At 32.9% G+C, this 16,398-nt stretch overlaps 5 protein-coding genes and 1 long non-coding RNA gene across 6 annotated transcripts; 2 read left to right on the top strand and 4 right to left on the bottom strand.

The window, feature by feature from the left end:
• LOC135794491 (adult-specific cuticular protein ACP-20-like) lies at positions 1-414 on the bottom strand. The gene is made up of 2 exons (XM_065305799.1): positions 277-414; positions 1-222 (listed from the first exon to the last, which is right to left on the bottom strand). The coding sequence occupies exons 1-2, from the start codon at positions 412-414 to the stop codon at positions 1-3; spliced, it is 360 nt and encodes a 119-aa protein (XP_065161871.1).
• A 1,155-nt stretch (positions 415-1,569) lies between these two features.
• Positions 1,570-1,966, top strand: LOC135794490 (cuticle protein 8-like). Its single transcript, XM_065305798.1, has 2 exons — positions 1,570-1,707; positions 1,763-1,966. The coding sequence occupies exons 1-2, from the start codon at positions 1,570-1,572 to the stop codon at positions 1,964-1,966; spliced, it is 342 nt and encodes a 113-aa protein (XP_065161870.1).
• Positions 1,967-3,139: 1,173 nt separating this feature from the next.
• On the top strand, positions 3,140-3,718 carry LOC135794315 (adult-specific cuticular protein ACP-20-like). Its single transcript, XM_065305546.1, has 2 exons — positions 3,140-3,342; positions 3,397-3,718. Exons 1-2 carry the CDS (start codon positions 3,205-3,207, stop codon positions 3,610-3,612), a joined length of 354 nt encoding a protein of 117 aa, XP_065161618.1. The 5' UTR covers positions 3,140-3,204; the 3' UTR covers positions 3,613-3,718.
• Positions 3,719-4,693: 975 nt separating this feature from the next.
• Positions 4,694-5,682, bottom strand: LOC135794585 (uncharacterized). The gene is made up of 3 exons (XR_010548918.1): positions 5,445-5,682; positions 4,856-5,385; positions 4,694-4,798 (listed from the first exon to the last, which is right to left on the bottom strand). It is a non-coding gene; the product is annotated as an uncharacterized lncRNA (long non-coding RNA).
• A 671-nt stretch (positions 5,683-6,353) lies between these two features.
• Positions 6,354-9,363, bottom strand: LOC135793911 (probable RNA-binding protein 19). The gene is given in 6 exon segments (XM_065305037.1): positions 6,354-6,713; positions 6,775-6,891; positions 6,955-8,516; positions 8,578-8,613; positions 8,616-9,131; positions 9,191-9,363. Coding segments are annotated over 6 exon segments (2,550 nt in total). The 5' UTR covers positions 9,227-9,363; the 3' UTR covers positions 6,354-6,430.
• Positions 9,364-15,046: 5,683 nt separating this feature from the next.
• On the bottom strand, positions 15,047-15,465 carry LOC135794489 (cuticle protein 19-like). Its single transcript, XM_065305797.1, has 2 exons — positions 15,328-15,465; positions 15,047-15,268 (listed from the first exon to the last, which is right to left on the bottom strand). Exons 1-2 carry the CDS (start codon positions 15,463-15,465, stop codon positions 15,047-15,049), a joined length of 360 nt encoding a protein of 119 aa, XP_065161869.1.
• Positions 15,466-16,398: the final 933 nt, after the last annotated feature.

Below are 16,398 nucleotides of genomic sequence, written 5' to 3'. Positions count from 1 at the left end.
CTAATAATGATGAGGATGTTCAGCATGTCCGGAATATTTGACATCAGCGTTGAAGCCGTTGTGTTTATCAGCGGTGTAATGAACAATACGAGTCCTGCCATCGGGCTGTTCCAGTTTGTACCATCCCTTGACGACATCTCCGTCGCGTTCTTCTTCAGCCGACTTCATGTCATGGGTGTGGTGGTCCTCGACGCCATATTTATATTCATATTTTGGATGATGCTAGAAATATTAAATTAATTCACACATTATAAAATCATAGATGTGTTATTTTACGTGGGGCTCATGATGATCATGATGATCACCGTGATGATAACTATGCTCAACATGGTTATTGAATGATGCGTAAGAAGAAGCATGATGCTCTGCTAGAGCGCAGGCAATAAGGGCAACAAACACAAAAAGTTTGAACATTTTTGTTGTAGTATGTATGTTTCAAGTGAATGCTTGAAGTGAACTGATATTTTGGTATATTCCAGACATCGCATTTATACCATTTTTGATTATTAAATTTATAAGTTAATACGTAATTCTCATTCTTTTTCATTGCAATGAAGTAACGTTTCCAAATGCAAGTAATTAAATATGCACAAAAATGTATATTTTATGAACATTGAATAATTAAATCCAACATCAACACAATTAAAAAGTTAATAAAATGTTATTTGGTTAATATAAAATTGTATAGAGTTACTTAATACCAAAATATACTTTATTTAAAATATGTGCATTTAAATAAATGGGTTATTATTACGGAAATGTTGAATTTGAGTGATGCCGATAATGCAAAGAATATTTACATACGAGTATAATATGTAAAATTTGTAAGTTTCAAAAGTGATTGCGGGTATTAAAACGTGATTTGTAAAAAAATATAATTATTTTGTTAAGTATTTCAGATTTACAACTTACTATTCTATCAATATAAAACACGTTAAAAAGAATGTAGGTACATGAACAAAAAAAAAGAAATATAAGTTATGCATATTTGAAACCTAAAAATTCCATAATTCAGTGAATTAGGTGTAAAGAGAATAGGAAAATGGATTCCAGTTTACATTTTTAATAATCAACCAATCATTTGCAAATACAAAAAATGTGAACATTTAGAAATAAATTAAGGATGTTATTTTTGATATTGATTTATACTTCTTAATAATTTGCTAAAATGGCGGTAAACTAACTTTCAAATTGAATCATAATTATATCCCAAAAGACATACTAACAACACAAAGCAAATGAATTAATTTTGACTGCGTATCATCAAAATAAAACCATAAAAGTTGAAATTTGAAAGTGATTGCTTACCGAAAATTATAATGCAAGCATTGAATAATATCACATTAATTACAATATGTATATTGATACTGGTGTGTATGAACTACTTACGTTACGTAATATGAGTTGTAGTCACTCATGGTGTATTAGTTGAATGAGCATTCATACCTAACTAACATACTAAAATTGATTAAAGGAAGTAAAAATGGTATAAATTTGGTGTGCTCCTCAAACCAAAACATCAGTCAGTTCTGAGCCTTTACTAGATCAACATTAGATAATTACACCAAAATGTTTAAATTTTTGGTTTTTGTTGCCCTTGCTGCCTGCGCTGTGGCTGAGCATCATGCTTCTTCATACGCATCGTTCAACAATCATGTTGAACATACATATCACCACGATGATCATCATGATCACCATGAACCACATGTAAATCCGACAAGAATATGTTATCAGTATTTATTAAATAAATTAATCTTTCCAGCACCACCCAAAATACGAATATAAGTATGGTGTCGAAGACCACCACACTCACGACATCAAGTCTGCCGAAGAAGAACGAGATGGTGATGTTGTGAAGGGATGGTACAAACTGGAGCAGCCTGATGGCAAAACCCGTATCGTTCATTATACCGCCGATAAACATAGTGGTTTCAATGCTGATGTTAAATATTCTGGACATTATTAAATATGTATTATTTATATATGAATTAAATCTTGACTTTCTGTGATCAAAACTGTAAATACATATATCAAATTGACTTGTTTGTGAATTGATTTCTTGATTCCTTGTTCATATACAATGAAAATTCATTGGATAGAATTCTTTAGGGAGGAACAAACTATCTTCAAAAGTATGAATTTCGTAAACTCTCTTAATTTTTTATATTAACGCAAGACAAGAACAAAATGAAGAATAATTTTTAAGTTTTTCTAAGCTGGTAATAAACACATTCGCTATGATAAATACGTCTATACAAATGACATCTTTAGCAGTTAAGGAGAGTTGCGTCATATGCCTTTACGATATAAAGAAGGAACACTGTAATGTTGTTCTAATATTCACTTTAATATTGTTAGTAGTCTTAACTGAAGGAAACATATGTGGTTTTTATTAACTTATTGTAACCATTTGTTTATTCTACTTCTACCTATAAATCGTCAGTTTTTCACAAACAGTACTTTAAACACGGACGATCAAGGCCGTGAGTAAAGTACTTTAGTCATGGGATTTAGTGGCGTGGTAGCGCTTGCATCTGCGCATTTGCTTACGATGCAGTACAAAGCCAAATAAAATGCCATGCATCGTCAGTGAAACAAGACAAATCAGGCGCTATCGCAATGCACTTTTAAAAATATGATAGTCAATATAGACAATATTTAAGACCGTACTATAAAATAAATAAGAAATTAAACAAATAACGAAAGTGTCATGTGCAACCATTTATTTGATGTTTTGTTCTAAATAGGATTCGTGTTGCTGAGTTGTTGTGAAAACATATTATGTACATATTTTAAAATGTGTTTGATTTTCTTACATATAATGAATAATTGCCTACTTTTATATTGTTTTACAACGCATGTTACCAACCTTATAAATTTGTTAATTCTAATTAAAAATGCTTATACGCATTTCCGCATTATGTGTAATACATATCTGTTACTACAAACAACTAAATTCACGCACGTTAAGTATTCTTTAAGTAATTTATAAAATATAAATTTTATACCGAATTTAAGTATTCTGTCGATGTGTAAATCCATTATGTACTTGTGTACTATACTTGATTTATTTTTTCTTATGAAACAAGGCGTATAAATACCAGCAATCGATCACACAATTTATCAGTTGAACTGTACACTTCGTACAAGCAACACCACTCACAAACAATATCAACGTATCAACAAATAATTTTCCCATTAAAAATGTTCAAGATTTTGGTTCTTGCTGCTGCTGTGGCCTGCGTGGTAGCTGAGCATCATGCATCTTCTTACGCATCATTCAACAATCATGTTGAACACAGTTATCATCACGGGGATCATCATGATCATCATGAGCCCCACGTAAAATAACACATATATGATGTTATAATGTGTGTATTAATTTAATATTTTTAGCATCATCCAAAATACGAATACAAATATGGCGTTGAAGACCACCACACCCATGATATGAAAGCAGCCGAAGAGGAACGCGATGGGGATGTTGTTAAGGGATGGTACAAACTGGAGCAGCCTGATGGCAGGACTCGCATCGTTCATTACACCGCTGATAAACACAATGGATTCAACGCTGATGTTACATATTCCGGCCATGCTGATCATCATTATTGAGTTTAAAAGAGAACTTTTAATTTATTTTTTTGCCAACAATGTATAACTGCTAATAAATTATATATTTATAATAATATATTTTCTAATAAAAAATGATAAAATATTATATACTTTACATTAAATATACTATATTCCTTGAATGGGGGTAATATCTCAGGATTTGTTTAGAATTCTAATGTGCTTCTTCACAATGCGCCAGATGTTAAAAAAGTGTTTGGAATATTTGGATACTATCTAATTTTTTTCTTCAAATAAATTTAATAAAACTCACAAGTGTGCACGTCTTTTAGATAAAACAAAGAAAATAGAAAACAGAAAGTTGTATAGACGTTGCCCTGGTAGTATGCATAAGGAAGTTCTGAACAAAACAGTCATATTGTATTATAGTACTAGATTAATTCATCCGGATTAATTAATGGGTAATTTAAAAAGGTGCAATGAGACCTGTTCGTTACCGTTGAAGATAACACTATGTGAATACATTTCTAAATTAATTAACGTACCATTCATTGAAACACACCACGATATTGCTGATTTGTTACAATGTTTGTTTTTGTTGTATTTGCAACATTTCTACAAATTTTCAATTCAATTTGTCAGAATTAGACATTGTTCTCATAAGAGTAAAAGCTGACACACCATTTCTCATCACCTAAAACCATAAATTTAATAGAATTTAACGACAAATTATACATGGTTACTAACGGCAAGATAACTCTCCAGATTCAAATCGTTCATGTTGCCGATTTTTAGTTTTGGAGCAGCTTGAGCTCTCGCTATCATCAACAATACAGAATGACGAAAATCCGGTTGTGTTTTATACCACCAATCGAGATCATAAAAATGGTGTTCCATTGACTTACTCTAAAATGAAAACGTGTTAATTACAAATATGTTTTATTAAATTTGGTATATTTATACCTGTTCAAGGATGATAGTGCCTGCATAGCAAAATATCAAGTATTGAAAGCATACTGCAATCAAAAGGCTTGCATATTTTGCGAGCACTTCAATTTTTGGTGGAATTCTACAAAAATAGAAATATTTATATTTCAAATATATTTCTTTGGAAAAATATTACCCATCCAATGTTATCATATACAAGCAAAATATTAAACTAAACAACGATGATCCCGAATGCAACAACATCATAGGACTATAGAATATATTAATTTCTTTAATAAATCTACAAATACAAAATGATGTTTTAATTTAAATTTTAAACAATCGCTAATATTCTTACTGCATAACTTGTGCATGTTGTTCAACGATTTCCGTCAAATTGCTCTTGACCAATCTCTTTTCATCGTCTGACTCATAGCGTAAGTTCGGTGGCAAGTGATTCTTTTTAATCACTAAAGTCATTTGTTTTAAAGCAACTTTTATCATCTCGAGATTGCAATATGCGTATCCAATAAAACACACAAACAGTCCATCAAATCCCATTACAATGGGGTATAGTTCAAAATAACAGAAATAAGTTTGCCAAACCATATTTATCTCATAACACGGACTACTTTGCAAATCGCAGACATCATAACCGGGGAAAATTAATTCGCGGCTCAGCAGACCACTAATCAACGCAGAAAATGCGGTACCCATTACTGCTAAAGCAAAAAATTTAAAAGCAGCCAAGGCGCGGTCTAGGTATCCAGTTATGCGAGTCTCGGTATCAGCATCAAATTTGTCAAATTTCCAGAATTTGTTGACTGTGTTGATTAAATTTAGAAGTTTTGCTTGATTGAATGATATATAAATACATTTGGCTGCAAGCTAAACGCCCAAAAAATTAAATAGTTTGTATTAAAGTCAAATATAGATTTGTATCTTACTATTGATGTAGAAGATATCAAATGCACATCACCAAACGTCTCTATTCCATGCCAATTAAGGAGTAATTCGAGCAAATTGATTATAAAAACGGCAACTACTGAAGTTCCATTTATGAACATGAGTATTTTAAAGAACCAGTTCTGTGTGGTTGGGTCCATACCATTTATTCGCAACCCTATCAACAAAAACTTCATAATATAATGCATAATGTTTGAAGTTATGATTTTTTCAGCAAGAATAACTTCTTTGCTAAATCTAGTTAACAATAAAATAATTATTATAAACGGAAGCAATTTATAAGCGTTTATTCTGACACGCATGTAGTATTTCCAAGTTAATTGTACGGTTTGATAATTATAGTACACGTCTTTGCTGCACTATATTTAAGTGTTTAAAATCAAGACAAATAAAAAATTCAATCTAAATTGCAAACTTTTATTTGGTATCCTATAATTAGTATTGTAGTAAAAGTTCTGAAAGTAGAATACCAATAATTTATTGGACAAACTTTAAACATTTGTAGAAAACTGGAAGAAAAGTACAAATATTAATTTTAAACTATTTTTAGTCAATGAAATTATAATTATGAACCATTGAAGGCAATACAACTGTATTCATGGCATTTGGCTCGTTTTACCCTACAGGCCCTATAGCGATTACTTTCGTACGAATTTAGTCGGTTTCTAAATCATGAAACATAACAAAATTCAAACTGGCAAATATTTCTACTTTGCCATTCATGGGTGCTCTTACACTGGTCTAAATTTAGAAGAATAAAACAATCGCCTAGTTAAAAACTACATACAAAGCAACTAACGAAGTAAGAAAAGAAACTAGATTTCAGGAGTCAGGATTTCAGGACAGACAATTCAAAGCCGATGATAAAACAGAGAAACAAACGCGGAACATCGAGTCGTAAATATTTTATAACGTGACAAATTGTCGTATTTACAAACTTATTTTTAATTCCTATATAAGTAACAATCTATTTTGATTCTATATCAAAAACACTTTTTTTCGATTTAACGACGTCTTTCTCATGAAAATGATCAGCCGTTCGTTTCCTAATTTCAGCAACTCCTTCTTCTTTCTGAGCCCATTCCAGAACCAAACGTCTCCCGTACAAGTGAGTACTTTGAGAAAGAGCATCAAACGCTTTCTTGGCATCACTATTGGTGCCAAAATCAACAAACGCAAAACCACGATGCGAATCAGCGCCCGGAGTCATTTTCTTAGGTAATCGCAGGGCTTTGATTTCACCAAATGTCCTATAATTAAATTAAATTACCATTGTGGTACAATTCGACACAATTAAAAGTGGAAACTTACTTGAACAACTCCAAAACTTCATTTCGATTTGCTTGAAATGGAATATTTCGTATCAAAATTTTAGTACCAGTTTGCTTTGTCGCTTTCGCTGATTTCTTATTCACCTGAACTTCACCGCTGAAAATAAATTAAGAATATAATTGGAGAATAAAATCAAACAAATCAAATATAAATACTCACGCGATAGTCCTCTCCGACCGTTTTAATTCCAGTGATTTTCCGCCTAAATTACTATGCTGCAGGGTTTTCATTGCATCATCAGCGCTGTATTTGTGCACAAAACGAACAAAGCCGTAACCCATTGATAACGTTTTGCTTGGATCAGAGGGATCCTTCTTTGTTGCAACATTGGCATAATTAATTTTACCACAAAACTTAAAATGCTCTCTTAACTCTTTATCAGTGGTTCTGAAGTCCAAATTTTTGACAAATATAGTTGTATCCGGTTCTGGTTCATCATCTTCTTCATCATCTTTCTCTTCAATTACTGCTGCTTTAGGAGGTTGTACTTCTTTAGTAACCTTCTCGGTTTCAACTGTTGCTGCTGAATTATCTATTTGGTCCTTCCGCATAAAGTTGCTTTCTTTCAATGCATTCTCAGGTGCCCATTCCAAATATAAAGGTAAATTTTTGAATTTTGTATAAGCTAACTTACTAAATGCTTTCCTAGCTTCTGACGGTTCTAGAAACTCCACAATTGCGGTGATACCATTTGGAGGAAATATAAATCTTCCAATTACGCCAAATTCATCAAATTTATCTTTAATTTCCATAGGTCTAGTATTTGCTGGCAAATTTTTTACCAATATTATAGTTTTTGATCGCTTTACATTAGCAGTATTAAAAGCATCCAAATAAACATCATGTGCTTCCAAGTACTTTCTGGTTTCGGCAATAATTTGCGTTTCACCGAGTGCCAATCGAACGGCAGCACTACCAGATCCATGCGGACCTAAAACAGCTTCCTTTGTTGTGTTGTATGAAGTTGCAATCACTTCAGCTACAGCATCATGCCCCAAAAACAAGGAATTCCAATTGTGAGCACTCGACGCCTGCGCTTTTTGTTGCTTAGCTTTTTTCTGTTTAAAATTTGTCGAATCTTCATCATCATCCTCTTTCTCATCTTTTGGTTTACCAGGTAGTAAATGCAACATTCGACCGTGCAAGATTTTCCCATCCAATTCGCAGTACGCTTTTACTGCATTTTCGGGCATCACAAATGTCACCACACCAAAACCCTTCATAGTCCTTGTTGTGGTATCAATTGGTAGATTTAACTCGGCTATGGGGCCAAACTTTCCAAACATCTCCTGAATATCTTCCTCCTTGGTTGTATATGATAAGTTTCGTAGAAATATGCGTCCGGATTCGGCGATACCTTCTTCATTCTTGAGTTTTTCTTCTTGGCTGAGCCATTTTGAATTTAAGACACTTGAATCATTAGCGGACTCCTTTTTCTCATACTTAACGATTAAAATTTGTTTGCCTTTAATTATGCTCTTATTTTTAAGCAATGCCTTATCATATTTCTTCTCATCTTTGAATCCAATGAATGCGATACCTTTGATATTTCGTGGTATCCGAATTGAAAAAGGTACAATTGGCCTCAAGAAGTCTTTTATGTCTTTCTTTTTGCAACTGTATGGTAAATTTGTTAGTTTTAATGTGAACAAATCAACTTTTACTTTAGGTTTCTTTTCCATTTTCTTCCTGGGCGTTTTGGATTTCAATGAATTCAAATACTAAAAGAATTTTGTCATTCTAAATAAATTGATTCAAACTACAATTGAAATATGTACTTACATCTTCATCTGAAATATTTTTATTTGCAATTTTTCTTCTTCAGGATCTTCACCCTCCTCAGCTTCATCTTCATTTTCATCAGCAGAATCTGCATGACCAGAATCTGAATCTTCATTTTCTTGTGTTGACTTAAGGATTTCTTGAGCTTTAGTAGCAGAATGCACTTGTAAAAATTCATCAAATAATGGATCATCTCTATATTTCTTTAAAAGTTCCTTTGTGGTGTCATCATTTGTCTTAGGCTCTTTTACTTTCTTCTCTTCCTGTTTCTTGTCTTTCTTGTGAATCTTTTGATATGCTGAACTGTCTGTGGCATATTTGCTCCATGATTTTGGTTTGTTCTCATCACCAAGTGTAGCACATTCCTGTACTGATATTTTGGTTGTGTTGATTCTGCTATTATCAAAATATTTAATAGCTTCAGCTGCATCATTTTCATTTTGGTATCCAATAAATCCAAATCTTCTAAATTGTCCATCCTTGGTGTATTTTAACTGTACATCAGTTATTTGGCCTTTTGTTCCAAATATTGATCTTAACTTGTCTTCATTTGTCTGTGAAATGTAAGAAATTAGTATAATTTTTGAATATAATCCTAAATCACATTACTTACATTTTTTGGTAAATTTTTAATTATTATTCGTGACATCTTACTATAGGAAATTGCGAATTAATAAAAGTTATCATAAAGTCATGAAACTAATGAACTTCTTAAAAACGTGTTGTTATGACATTGGGGTTATGTCGATCACTGGTGTCGACATTTGTCGTGATACCTGTATCATTCAGAGATGGCACTAGCATGAACTAAAAATCATAAAATAGATTGGTATTGTTTCTTGCTATGATTAGTGTTCTCGCACCTCGCGTTTAATGCGGTGTGCCTTGTTCTTTATTAAATTCGGTAAATCGCGATCTGTTTGATTAACAATCGCCAATATTGACTGTTAATAGATGTGTCTTGTATTTTGCCAAGGATTTCCCGCGTGTGGAATTTTTCAATTTGTGAATTTGTTGTGTTTGTTATGTTTAATTTCACGTGTATTTTCGTGAGTGAGTTGCCGTCGGACGCCGACTGTCGATATGTTGTGATTTTGAATTATTGTGATTAAAATTAGTTTGTATTAGATTTTGGACTTGTGCAAATCACTTTTGCCGCCAGAAGATCTTCTTGTGCACATTTTGGTAAATATCTTTATTTTAATAATTATAATTATCCAGAATCGAACCTACATAATGGTTAAACAAATCTTCTGTTTCTTCTAAGAATCTAAGTGAATACATTAAATCTTTTTTAGTATTTGTTTAATAAATTCACGCATATAACACTACCGTTACATCCAGTATATAACCTTGAAAAAAATTATACAATACGTTTTTGTTGCACCCGGAATTCGGTCGGGAACATCTTCAAAATTGACTGCAAAATTGGACAATTTTCAATACTTTTCATGTTTCGTGGTGGAAATTGGCTCATATCTCAGGAACGCTTTGCACTGTTGGGATGATACGCATTTGCCGCACCCGGAATTCGGTCGGGAAGACTCTCAAAATTGGCTTCAACTTTAGACAATTTTTAATATTTTTCATGTTTTGTCGTGGAACTTGGCTCATATCTCGGGAACGGTTTGCGTTATTGGGGTGTTTAGATCGCGAGAATCGTGCCTATTGCAATTCACGCACAAGGTCGCGAGTCATCGACGCGCCGACTTCTCTGGCATCTCGGGCTTTCTTATCGTAAACTGTCGGGGCGTTGAAATTCCGACGTAACTGCCTTAAAATGACGGCCACACGTTGCCCTTATTTCGCATTTCTTAAAACTAGCAAACGGGTCATATATCGCGATCCCAACGTGATGTTTTTATTTTTCTTTGGATTCTTGTAGCGCAAGAATGGTTTTGGACGATGAACCCCTTGCCTTTCGTTAAATTCCGACTGAACTGCAATAAAATGGCTGTCAAATTTTGGCCTTTCTTTTTGCATTTCACAGAAGTTACGGTGGAAAACGGGTCATATAGCGCAATCTCATTGTGATATTTTTATTCTTTCTTTGGAAATTTCTTTATAATTTCTTCGGAGCACAAGAACGGTTTTGGACTATGCACTCCTTGGCCTCCGCCAAATTCCTACGAAATTCCGGCGTAACTGTCTTAAAATGGGCGCAAAACTTTGACCTTTTTTCTATTTTTCTAAACTTACAGTGAAATTCGGGTCATATCTTGCGAACCCTTTATGATGTTTTAATTTTTTCTTCGGATTCTAGTAGCGCAAGAATGGTTTTCGACAATGCACCCCTTGCCCTTTGTGAAATTCTGCCCTAGCTGATTTAAAATGACCGCGAAACTTTGCCCTTTTTTCAAATATTTCAAAACTTGCGATTGAAACGGGTCATATCTGGTAAACTTTGTCTGATATTTTTATTGATTCTTTGGATTCTATTGGTGCAAGAACAAGAATGGTTTTAGCCGGTGCACCCATTGCCCTCCGTGAAATTCTGACCTTACTGCCTTAAAAAGGCAGCCAAACATTGCCCGTTTTTGCATTTTTAAAACTTACGATAAAAAACGGGTCATATCTTGCAAACCCTTTGCGATGTTTTTATTCTTTTTTCGGATTATAGCAGCGCCAGAATGGTTTTGATCGATGCACCTCTTTCCCTGCGCATAATTCAGCTCTTTATGCCTTGAAATGACCGCTAAACTTTGCCCTTTTTGCATTTTTCAAACTCATTACTGTTTGAAATAATTTATTAGAAAAAAATAAAGCGTGTACATTTTCCTACATTAATTAATATTTTGTAATTAATAATGATTAGGATGGTCAGCATGACCAGAATATTTGACATCAGCGTTGAAGCCGTTGTGTTTGTCAGCGGTGTAATGAACAATACGAGTCCTGCCATCGGGCTGCTCCAATTTGTACCATCCCTTGACAACATCCCCGTTGCGTTCCTCTTCAGCAGATTTAATGTCGTGGGTATGGTGGTCCTCAACACCATATTTGTATTAGTACTTTGGGTGATGCTAAAGAAAGAAAATAATAATTCTTCTAATATAACAATAATATGTATCTTGAGTGTTTTACATGTGGTTCGTGGTGGTCATGATGATCATCGTGGTGATATGAATGTTCAACATGATTATTGAACGATGCGTAAGAAGAAGCATGATGCTCAGCTACTACGCAGGCAACCAGGGCAACGAATACAAAAAGTTTGAACATTTTTGTGTTTGAATGCATTTGATGCGTATCAAATAGATGATCGAATTAAACTGATGCTTTGGTATAGTCGGCAACTCAATTTATACAATATTTGGGTGCGTCTAAAATATTTGGTAATATTCCCATTCTCTTTGCTTCAGCAGAAGATAGTTAATATAAAATTTAATAAGTACGTGTAATTAATACTATATTTGTTGAAATACATTAGCGGTATTCTTAAATGTAGGTAAATTTGGTTTTGTTTTTATTATGAATCAATGGAAGGTGTTGCATAAATTGTACATGCTTTTACATTCTTTCATATGCTTTGAAATTATAATTTATGCAATTGCAAACAAATAATTATAACGTTATAAGTTTCGCAAAATGCATAAGCTGATGCTACAGGCGCCATCAAAATTGGCACTAAATACGTTATAAAATAACTCAATTTTTGGAAATTTTTAAAATAGTCTGATTGGTTTTAATGCTGATTTAGAGTGCTTATTTTTTATAAGTTAAGTAGTGGAACACGCAGATATATAAATTATATTATAAAATTGGTTAAAAGGGAAGAATCGTCCTTGCTCTCTTGAAAAGTAAATACGCCCGGGCGATTCCAAATAAAAATACTCATACATCGCAAAATTTGTGGTACTTGACAGTTTATCGTAAGGAGCTCTCTGTCACCACAATTTCACTCTCCTCCAAGGTGTGCCATATGAGCCAAAGGCTACAAGGCGCTCTGTACTCCCGGGGTACCTACATAATTGATGAGGAACATCATTTGAGATAATAGTGCTATTTTAGTGCGACCCAAGACTTGAACACGTTTGAATTTAAGCTGTACGAATGACAGGTTTTGATTGAAGCAGCGAACGCTTGGCCAGTCTAACATCTGATATACGGTTGTTATGACTTGGAATACTATTTCTAAAATTCGTATATCCAAACTGTCCAATACACATTGTATTGTCTTGCCAGTCAAGGAAATCGGTAGCGTTAGGACAACTAAACATGCGATCTAGTTTCCTAACATGCTCTCAAATTTGTTCTTTAACGTGATTTAAACTATGGCTTGTCGAAATGAAATGTCCTTATTTCTCATGTTATTCGTTGGAGTACAAATAATTTATAAATCGAAGAGAAGTGGTTTAAATAATCTGAAGAATGTGAAGTTTTATATGGAGATAAGGCATATCATCATGCAGTTTATAAATCTCGAATTAAAATAAATTATGTAAAATAAAGTATGTTGTCATAAAAAACATATTTGTTTTATTTTCAGAAGTTGTATTAGAAAATATATACATTTTGCTATATTTGATTATTTCTCACTATAACATTTTCCGGAATATTTCACATCTGCGTTGAAGCCGTCGTGTTTATCGGCAGTGTAATGAACAATACGAGTTCTGCCATCGGGTTGCTCCAATTTGTACCACCCCTTGACAACATCCCCATCGCGTTCCTCTTCAGCAGATTTCATATCATGGGTGTGGTGGTCTTCAACGCCATATTTGTATTCGTATTTTGGATGGTGCTAAGAAAAGAACACAATAATTTTTATTATATTACAGTAATATATATCTTGAATAGTTTACATGTGGTTCATGATGATCATGGTGATCATCGTGGTGATAAGAATGCTCCACGTGATTGTTAAACGATGCGTAAGATGAAGCATGATGCTCAGCTACAACGCAGGCAACTAGGGCTACAAGAACAAAAATTTTGTACATTTTGGTATTTTTTAAGGTGATTGATTAATGTTTGTCGAATCAGTAAGAGAAGCAAACTGACGCCTTTGTATAATAGGCTACTCAAATTTATACCATTTTTGGGTAGTTAAGACATAAATTGCACTCAATTTTACATTCACAAATTTGTTTATAATATGAATATATATCGTTTTGAGTCAGCAAATAGCTGATATAATATTAAATAATCATGTGCAATTATTATAATGTTTGTTGAAATATATAATAAGTGTTATAAAATTTGGCCATTTATGTTACGATATAGGTAATACGCAATGCGTTTTGCAAAATGAATACTCGATCATTAAAAGTCTGGTAATTAAATATGCAATCTTAGACTGCCCTTAAATTCTAATAAAAGTATTGAAGTTTCTACCTTAAATAAACAAGGTAAACAAAACACTCCAAATCTTGAAAACAATATTTTTTATTTCGTGTTTACGACCATTATATTGTGGCTCAAAAGACCTTTTACTATATAAATACAGTTTTAATGCATGAAACTATTAAGGATTATTTTAAAATATCCATAAAAAATAATAATTTGTTTATCATTTCAAAATAAGAGGATAGAAATCTTCCTGACTCTTAGGAATCAATTCAGTTATTTATCGTTGAAAAATACTCGTACTTTAGATAACTCTTTGCATAAAGCCATACCAATTTAACCCTTTAAACCTGTAGGAAATGTTTGAACATGTCAATAACTTCTGTTAATAACTCTAAAAATTTGAAAACATAGTGTGAAAAGTGCCCTGTAGTTTTGGAACTAATTTACTTATTTTGTGCTTCTCAATAAATCTTTTACATTATGCATACCTTTTCCACTAAACTTTTAGGAAGTGCCGAAAAATACTAATTAAAAATGTTTTGTTTGTCCAAAAAATATTACCTTGGGTCAAAAAATAAATCAAATTAATATTTAAGATTAATTTCTTTAAAAAATGGGCCTTTGATTCAATTTATGAAATTATTGACGCATGAAAGCAGAGTTAACTATACGTATGTATTAATTAAAATTATTTTTGGTTGAAAGACCAAGCCAAATTTATTTAAAATCTTTTTTTTTAATTAAAGTCTCATTATCAGTAGAAATGTACCTCAACTAAGTAAAAAGCCGTAAAAACCGCGTCATATATTTGGACAGTAATCACAATTTTAATTAGATATTTTTTATTTATTATGGATAAAATGATCAATTTGAATTTGCACTTCTTATTGTAGGATTGTTAAAATTTATGTCGCTGGAAATATCGGAGTCTTGGTTACCTTATATGCTACATCCGGTAAAAATTGATAGCACATTTTATTATTGTCTTCTGTACGTTCGTAAATTAATGCCTACTCGGCAAATTAATTAATTAAATAAATCAAACTTTAGAATTGTTTTTTTTATTTAAACAAGAAGTTATACTTGACAATATATTGTTTAATTTTTGATTGTATCGCACTATATAAAATAATTGGGTTTAGTAAAGTTTTGAACATAATACAAGGTTAACAATCATTTAATAATGATGAGGATGTTCGGCATGACCAGAATATTTGACATCAGCATTGAAACCGTTGTGTTTATCGGCAGTGTAATGAACAATACGGGTCCGGCCATCAGGCTGCACAAGCTTGTACCATCCCTTGACGACATCCCCGTCTCGTTCCTCTTCGGCAGATTTCATATCATGGGTGTGATGGTCCTCGACGCCATATTTGTATTCGTATTTTGGATGGTGCTAAAGAAAGATAACAATAATTTTAATTATAACAATAATATGTAAATTGAAAGCTTTACATGTGGCTCGTGATGATCATGATGATCATCGTGGTGATATGAATGTTCAACATGATTGTTGAACGATGCGTATGAAGAAGCATGATGCTCAGCCACAGCGCAGGCAGCAAGGGCAACAAGAACCAAAAATTTAAACATTTTGGTGTAGTTATCTAATGTTGATCTAGTAAAGGCTCAGAACTGACTGATGTTTTGGTTTGAGGAGCACACCAAATTTATACCATTTTTACTTCCTTTAATCAATTTTAGTGTGTTAGTTAGGTATGAATGCTCATAATAGTAAACACAAAATGAGACTACAATCTATATTCTGTAACGTAAGTAGTTCATACACACCAGCATCAATATTCATATTGTAATTAATGTGATATTATTTGGGTGCGTAAAAATTGTTTTGTAATATTTTCTTTGCATCACTAGAAAATTGTTAATATTAAATTGAATAAATATGTGTAATCAATACTATATTTGTTGTTGTTACAAACGCCAACAATATTTGTTATCAAGTGTGTTCCAAAATAACTCCGTATTCTGAAGTTTTTGTAAGAAAAATAAACAGATTAATTTGAAAGATCTAGGGTGGTTATTTTTTATTGGCTGAGGAGTGGGACGCACATATAGCGATTGAACAAATATATTTAAAAAACACATTAAATAATTAAACTGATAGAATTGTGCTTGTTCCCTTAAAAAGTAGATACGGCTCTAACGATACCAAATAAAACTCATACACTGCAAAATTCGCGGTAGGTACTAAAGGGTTTATCGTGTAGAGCTCTCTGTTTCACCACTCACCACTATTTCACTCTCCTCCGAGGTGCGCCACACAAGTTAAGGGCTATGAGGTGGTCTCAACTCCCCGGGTACCTACATAATTGATTAGGGATTTTATTTGAGATCACAGTGCAATTTTAGTGCTACCGAATATTTGAGCGCGTTAGAGTTTGATCTGTACGAATGACAGGTTTTGATTGAACCAGCCAGTGAAGCCAGTGTAACATCTTTTATTCAGTTCTTATGACTTGGAATACTATTTGGAAAATGTGTATATCCAAACTGTTCCATAGATTT

The sequence above is a fragment of the Atheta coriaria genome, unplaced genomic scaffold, assembly GCF_025399875.1.
Source record: "Atheta coriaria isolate IRGN ID8LTWV9N9 unplaced genomic scaffold, Caltech_Dcor_3.1 hic_scaffold_6_pilon, whole genome shotgun sequence".
In the NCBI taxonomy this organism is placed as follows: domain Eukaryota; kingdom Metazoa; phylum Arthropoda; class Insecta; order Coleoptera; family Staphylinidae; genus Dalotia; species Dalotia coriaria.
The sequence above is the reverse complement of the archived record's forward strand: the minus strand, read 5'-3'. Positions and strand labels throughout refer to the sequence as shown.